Raw genomic sequence first — 8,236 nt, 5'->3', positions numbered from 1 at the left:
CTTTTCTGGTTGGTTCTGAAGAATTTGCTCTGTAGGTTTCCTTTATTCCTGTTTAAACCTCTGTTTTATATCTTCTATTGTGTTGTTTAGTCCCTTCTCCCGTGCTTTGTGTTTGTCATTCAGTTCCTCTTTTGTTTTCTTGCTTCTTAGCCTCTTTTCTGCCATCTCTTTCAGTTTAATCAAGTCAGATCTCATCGCCATGATTTATTTTCCAGGCGCCTTTTCCAAGGCGGTTGCTGTTTTGGTTTCTGTTGGGTTGGTTGTGATGGAAGTGTTGGTGTTTGTATCCCCATGAGTTCTACTACTAGCCTTGCTCTTGCATATGTGAGGTTATTTGTTTCTGTGATACTGATGGTGTGGATTAGTCTCATTATTTCATTAATTTCACTTGTTTTTTCCCTTAGTTTCTTTGTGTTGTAGGCTTTCATGGAGGGGATCTTTGTTCTTTCTGTTTCTGGCTTTATCCACTGTCTGATCTTTTCCACGCATTCCGACCTCTCTGTTACATCTTTGGTATTTCCTCGTGTGTCGTTTTTTGGTAGCTCATCATTCCTGTCGTTTTCTGTGTCATCATCTCTCAGTTCTTCTTGTCCTTCGTTGCTGGGTGTTATTTCTCTTTCCAGTTCCTCTCTTTCAGTTGTGGAGAACCAGTTCTTTTTCTTTAGGTTCCTTACTTGGTCTGCCAGCCTCTGTTCTGTTTGAGGGGTGTTATTTCTCTCATTCCAGATGCTGACCAGTCTTCTGTATCCTCTTTCTGTCAGGTCGCTTCTGATGTAGCATCTCCATATTCCTTATTTTCTTCTCTTGTCCATTTCTTCTTCTGGTTTGCCTCTGTAGCTCCAGTCTCTGGTTGCTGTTTACTGTCGTTGTCGTGGTCAGTTGCTGGATGACGACCTCCAAGTAACTGACCGTCCTCCCCGTCGACTGGATTGTATATCGTCGATATCATTCTCGACTAGCACTCTGCTGGGCCCACGTTCGAGTCTCCGGCCGGCCAATGAAGAATTAGAGGAATTTATTTCTGGTGATAGAAATTCATTTCTCGGCATAATGTGGTTCAGATTCCACAATAAGCTGTAGGTCCCGTTGCTAGATAACCAATTGGTTCTTAGCCACGTAAAATAAGTCTAATCCTTCGGGCCAGCCCTAGGAGAGCTGTTAATCAGCTCAGTGGTCTGGTTAAACTAAAGTACACTTAACTTAAGTGGCTGCAGGGCGAAGTTCCTCTGTTGCCAGAGGTTCCATTTATGTCGTTGTCGCTTCTTTCGTTTCTTTCCATCCTTGCTGAGTTTTGCTATTTAACCCATAGCCGGACCCTACCCCATCGAGAGTAGGTACTCATTTATAGCTGAGTAGACTGATAAATTATGGTAAAGATCCTTTCCCAAGGAATCAACGCAAACGACAGCGGTCACCCATCCAACGACTGACCAGCCCCAATGTTGCTTAGCCAGTCCATCGATGAACTAAACCACTCTGCCACGGCGCCCATATAATAATAATAATAATAATAATAATAATAATAATAATAATAATAATGATAATAATAATAATCATTATTATTATTATTATTAATTAAAAAGGATGGCTGTATTATGCGAATTTATCTTATATAGTGTCTTTCCTATCCTCCTTATGATTCGCTTTTCAGGCTCAGCGATGTTAGTCAGTAACTGGCCGATATTCATGTTGGAAAAAGACAGTGCGGAATATTGGAAGTCTTTTATTACAATATTCAATCAGAAATCGTTCGTCTGGGTTCAGGTTCTATTGTTAGGTACCGTCGACATGTTTCGACCAGCTCGTTGGTCATCCTCTGGACGTGGTTGCAGGGAGGTCTGAAGAAACGATGTGCTCGGGTTGGTATTTATAGGGAGGTCATGATCGGTGCTGAATTATGATTGGCTGCGGGGCAAATGTACCCTCGGGCGGAGCCTTCCCATCCAAGTTCTGTTTTCGTCTTGCGTGCGAGCGGCGTTGTAGTGCTGAGGATGAAGAGAAGAATTTCGATCCTCGGATGCCGAATTTTGATTTGCTCGTACGCATGGGGATCGCTCGGTGCATGTCTCCTGGCTGCCGTGGGGAGGAGAAAGGTTTCTTGCGTAATGTTGAGTGTTGGTTTCTCCTTCCCAATGTGCAATGCTTCCAAGAGGCGTAGGCGGCGGTGGTCGGTAATTTGGTCAATCACTTCGATGTTCGTGATTATGTCTTTTCTTGCTATCCTCTGGTTATGGACGGTCCTGGCATGATTATAGCCCCCTCTTGGGCGTGGCAGGAAATCCTTTTGGAGAAACGCATGGTGGTCATACCGATCAGGCATCCTCGGACGGGGCATGAGTACCGGTATACCCCGTCCGAGGATGCCTCGGTTCCTACATCGGTATGACCACCATGCGTTTCTCCAAAAGGATATCCTGCCACGCCCAAGAGGGGCTATCTTTAATCATGCCAGGACCGTCCATAACCAGAGGATAGCAAGAAAAGACATAATCACGAACATCGAAGTGATTGACCAAATTACCGACCACCGCCGCCTACGCCTCTTGGAAATTGCACATTGGGAAGGAGAAACCAACACTCAACATTACGCAAGAAACCTTTCTCCTCCCCACGGCAGCCAGGAGACATGCACCGAGCGATAGCGTACGAGCAAATCAAAATTCGGCATCCGAGGATCGAAATTCTTCTCTTCATCCTCAACTACAAACGCCGCTCGCACGCAAGACGAAAACAGAACTTGATGGAAGGCTCCGCCCGATACATGCCCGGGCAGCCAATCATAATTCAGCACCGATCATGACCTCCCTATAAATACCAACCTGAGCACATCGTTTCTTCAGACCTCCTGCAACCACGTCCAGAGGATGACCAACGAGCTGGTCGAAACATATCGACGGTTTTACAATAGAACCTGAACCCAGACGAACGATTTCTGATTGAATATTGTAATAAAAGACTTCCAATATTCCGCACTGTCCTTTCCAACATGAATATCGGCCAGTTACTGACTAACATCGCTGAGCCTGAAAAGCGAATCATAAGGAGGATAGAAAAGACACTATATAAGATAAATTGCATAATACAGCCATCCTTTTTAATAAGACCTGTTTAAAGAGGGTCTACTCCCTTCATATTATTATTATTATTATTATTATTATTATTAGTATTAGTATTAATTTGGAATAACAGCACATAAATCTTAGGATGGCAGAGCAAAACTGTTAACATCTTGACACCCTAGGAAACTTGGAATCCTTGGCGAATGTGATTCAAAAGAAACATTTTATAACTCATGTCAGGGACTGAATAAGGGATATCTATGATGAATGTGACATTTCTATTCAGTATACTGACATAGCCATTTCCGCCTGTCTTAAATATAAATCATCACTCGGGGATTGTTATATCCACTGAATTTATTTGTAAATTGAGCGTAGCCTACTGAAGAATCAGTTACTTAATCAAGTAAAGGGCAGAAAATGTATGTCCCTCACTAAGAGATACGAGGAAGGAAAATTCTAGTTTCTTCATTGAGCTTCCCTCGCGCCGCTTATCTTTCCCCTTTGATGCCAGCGAATTTTTTGCAGCGGTCATTCCCTGATGAGTTTCATGTATCCGTAAAAACATTCATCGCTCACAAAATAAGAAGAAAATGGCGCTCTCTGAAAGAGATAAGGAGAAATAAGAAAGCCAGATATACTCTAAAATAAGAAAATTTGGCTAAATGGTAACCTGTCTCTGCTATGCAATATTTGGAAGGAACAAATATTTTACTATCAAAAACCGGGAAATGCATTGCAACGTACATATGCAAGAAAATAAAATAACAAAGTGCGTAAAAACAACAGATATTCTTTGGAGAAAGTCTTTATATACTGTATAAGAACCTTATTAAAGATGTGTTTTTCATATATCAAGAAATGAGGCTTATTTAGACCACCGAAAACCCTTAGCACCAGTTAGCAAGCCTAATTTGTTCTCCCATTTTTTATGGAATAAAATTTCTCCTTTTCGGGATAAGTTCCTAAAGATGAATTAACGATATTCTCATTCTCATAAGCTGAGATCTTTATTAGGATCGCTTCGCCAGATTTTTTAAGGAACGTAAGCCTCTTCTGTTCCCTTGCCTTTTATATTCATGTTATTTTTAGCATCACTTTCAGCTCGGTGGCTAAAAATAACTGTGTATGTGGGTGCATCTGTGCTGAACGTGCCCAGAAGCCTTGCTCGCCTTTCTCTCTCTCTCTCTCTCTCTCTCTCTCTCTCTCTCTCTCTCTCTCTCTCTCTCTCTCTCTCTCTCTCAGTTCTTTACATCATTATTAGCTTACCGTACCAGAAAAATTTAGGTATATAACATTACTGTAGGTGGTAAGACAAAGACTAGGGGAGCTTTAAAGATCTGTGGGTATAAACTCAGGTAATTTTTCTTTATTAGTATCAGATAGAGGGGGGGATAAACAGAGGAAGTCAAGTTTTAAATTTATGGTTATAATTGGTATTTGAGAGAATGGAATAAATAAAGAATGTTGAGTATTGAGTATTTTATACCGCATCATTAGTTGTTGTTATTATCATTTAAAATGTAAAAAGAGAATCAGTGAGTGGAAAATAACACAAGGAGGGATTTATTATTATTATTATTATTATTATTATTATTATTATTATTATTATTATTATTATTATTATTATTATTATTATTACTTAGACGGAACAAATGCAAGAAATTACAATTTATAATTATGATCACTCTGAAAACAAACCGAATACACCTGAAATTAAAATATCACCCAATATCTAAAAGGAAGCAATATGTCCAGGAAGCTGAGTCTCACCAAGACGAGAAGAGTAAGACTTCAATAACGTCGCCTCGGCGAATGAAAGGAAAAGTGCAACAGAAGAAACTTCACCTGAGGCGCACTGAGAGCTTTTTCACATTCGAGAGGTCCTTCCCAGAATTCGGCAACAGAATCACTCGCTCGTATTGATTCGACTTCTGATTAATTATGGAGACAAACGTGCGGACTCCACGTAATTAGGATTTTTCAGAATACATTTTTTTATTTTTTATCAGCCATTTAATTTTTCCGCTGAATCCTGGCCGGTTCTTCGTAAAGAGGCAGAGATACGTGGAGAGATAAATAGCAAGAAAACGTGCGTAGGATCGTTGTGTTGAAGTATCTGTTGGCCTTACGCTTGATGACTTAATTCCAGTGCGTACTGACGGGTTCCTGACATCATCTGAAGTTATTAATTTTATGGTAATTTTCCTTTAGACTTCAGTGTTATGTGGATTTTAGAATTCTGCAGCAGTAAGGTAGTTGGTTTTTGCGCTTCTTTGTTAAGAATTCATTACTACAAAATACACTTTTGAAGACTCGACCGACTATTTATAAAGTACATAAAACCCCGCACACGCACATGCACATGCACAAATAGATATATATATATATATATATATATATATATATATATATATATATATATATATATATATATATATATATATATATATATATATATATATATATATATATATATATTTGTATATGTATATATATTTGCATATGTGTGTATGTGTACACAGGAGAATCAGGTAGATTCAAGGAGTATTTCCAGCTACTTGTAATTTACGAACCAGTAGTAAATTTAAAACTGAAGCTCATGAGAAATTATGGAAAAGGATAGTCTTTGGCAAAAATTGCAGAAAAGATATTGGCTATCTTTACAGTGTATACCATAGTTCTTCCAATAAATAATTCTCCATTTTTTCTTATTGAATTTCCCAACTACGTTTTTTTAAGAATGATAAAAGACATTTTGTTTTATTTTACTGACTTTTTATAATTCTAGAAAAAATGGTGTCGTCATTTTTGTTATTACACAAAATAATTTTTAAAATATTCAATATGTTGTTTTATATGTGGAAAATAAAAAGTCGTACCCCGTAGGGTGTCTGTGCTTTCAGTGTACTCTCACGTGATGTACTGTAGGCATTACTAAGTGTTGCTTGCAGTGTACCTTCGGCCACTAGCTACACTCACTTTTTACCCTTTTACCTTACCTCCGTTCCTACTTCCTTTCTTCCATCTTGCTGTCCAACCATTCCAACTCCTTTTCACTATCTGAAAGTTCCCCGGTGTTTGGCTTAAAATCCAAATTTTCATAAATCAATGAATCAATCAATAAAGGTCGTGAAGTTAATTTTTTTTTATTGTATTTGAATGATAGAAATAATTGTAGCCCCACAAAATCACATAATATATTAAAGCATCATATCTCAGAAAAAGTGGTGTCTACTACTTATGTAGATTGTTGCCCATTGAGCAAAATAATATCTACATGGGGCTCAAAGACCTTATTTGTACAATCTACAGTGATGTGACGATTAATATATATTTTATATAAATAGAATTTTTAGAAAATAACATTATCGATCATAACATTTACTAACACTTTTTCAGTAATTTCTGGGCTACCGTATTGGGTACATTACATATTGGGATCCCAACGTGGATCATATTCATGCTTGAAAATCCCAGGATATGTTTTAACGAGAAAGGCAGGGAAAACTCATCACCTCTCAAATTTCCATGGACATTCACCCGGTAGGACAAGAATTGCTAAACACTTCACAAATACAGATTACTCGGCAAACCATTCTCTTCATATTCCTAAATCAAGCTGCTTGACATCGTTGGAGTAGCTAGTCAACATAGCCAAATAAAAAATTAAAAAACACAGAGTAAGAGGCATTACTCCTGTATAAGATACTTAGTGTGAACAGCAGTTTGTGGTGCAGTAGCTCCCTTCAATTCATTTAGCAAAATTGAGTAAGAAAACTAACTGATGGGGAAGATTAACAGCTAGTTAACAATCTTGCTTTGCTTCGTATTGTATTACTTCATGAGCAAGTTAAGTATCAATGTTTATTTCCCACCTTTTTGATGTACAGTTTAGTTCCATTCTTCTAAATTTAACCCCTTCCAATTAGAAAGTGACAGTGTTTTCCAAAATACTGTTTTAGCTAATATCAAAATAAAGAAAATGGTCTCCATAAAAGTAGGAAGTAAAGAATTTTACATTTCAGTTAGGTATGTTTGTTTCTCCACCGATATGATAAACATAGATTACCTTTATTCAACGCATCCGTTGATCCTGACATGAATTAAGAAGCAGCACTTCGTTTGACCGTTCAGCTTATGTAACTCCTCTAGAGCTAGAGCGCATGACCCTCTAAAAGGCTCTTGCTTAAAGTTTCTCCATAAATTAATATCAGAAAACTTTCATGGTAATCTGTAATGGCTGCTAACCAGTTATCTTAAGAGTTGATTAAAAATAGTTACCACTTGTCCCTCATGTTCTCCACAGGAAAAATTTTTTTGAACATTTAAGAGTAATTGTAGGCATGATTTTCAGAAATGGAACTCCGGGCGTAGAAAACAGTTACTTACCATGCGGAGCAAGCTGTCGTTATGTAATTTTAAGGGATATATATATATATATATATATATATATATATATATATATATATATATATATATATATATATATATATATATATATATATATATATATATATATATATATATATATATATATATATACACACACACACATATATATATATATATATATATATATATATATATATATATATATATATATATATATATATATATATATATATATATATATATATATATATCCCTTAAAATCACATAACGACAGCTTGCTCTGCATGGTAAATAACTAGAGAAAAACGAACTAGGATGTCGCAGACTTTCATATTTTATAGCGCTACCTTACAAATGTCTACCTTAAATTTTTTCCTGAGATAGAACTGAATGTTACTATCGTTATATCCAGTGTCCCATCCTTGAGATAAATGCATCGAGGCTGAGGCCACCAAAAGACACACACAAGATATAGGCGCTGAATTATTGTTCCCTACCATTCCGAAGATTTCGACCTCGTGAAACGAAAGCAAGAACTAAAAGTCGGAGAGGACAAAGAAAGAGAGAGGGGTAGGGGGCAGGGGGGGCGCGAATCTATTTATTTACGGCAGTATGTATCTAAGATGAGGAACAAAATCTCTCCTGGTGAAAGAACCGAAGTCTGAAAAGAGCCTAAACGGTTTTCGAAGTTTCTGTTTTGGACCTCGATAATATCATCATTTTTCAACGCTTTCCCTTTGGTAAGAGTTTCCTGTGCGAATAAAGTTCGGCGAAACTTGAAC

General features: G+C 37.4%; 1 protein-coding gene across 1 annotated transcript in view; it reads right to left on the bottom strand.

The window, feature by feature from the left end:
* Nucleotides 1-757: 757 nt before the first annotated feature.
* The window catches only part of LOC136833069 (uncharacterized), a 15,962-nt gene continuing 8,483 nt past the window's right edge, over nt 758-8,236 (bottom strand). Inside the window, exon 7 of the mRNA XM_067094715.1 lies at nt 758-924. Within this exon, the coding sequence (XP_066950816.1) occupies nt 758-924 (167 nt within the window). The remainder of the gene's footprint in view (nt 925-8,236) is intronic.

Source organism: Macrobrachium rosenbergii, chromosome 51 (assembly GCF_040412425.1).
Source record: "Macrobrachium rosenbergii isolate ZJJX-2024 chromosome 51, ASM4041242v1, whole genome shotgun sequence".
NCBI lineage: Eukaryota > Metazoa > Arthropoda > Malacostraca > Decapoda > Palaemonidae > Macrobrachium > Macrobrachium rosenbergii.
Note: the sequence above shows the minus strand (reverse complement) of the source record. Positions and strands in the feature narration are given on the sequence as shown.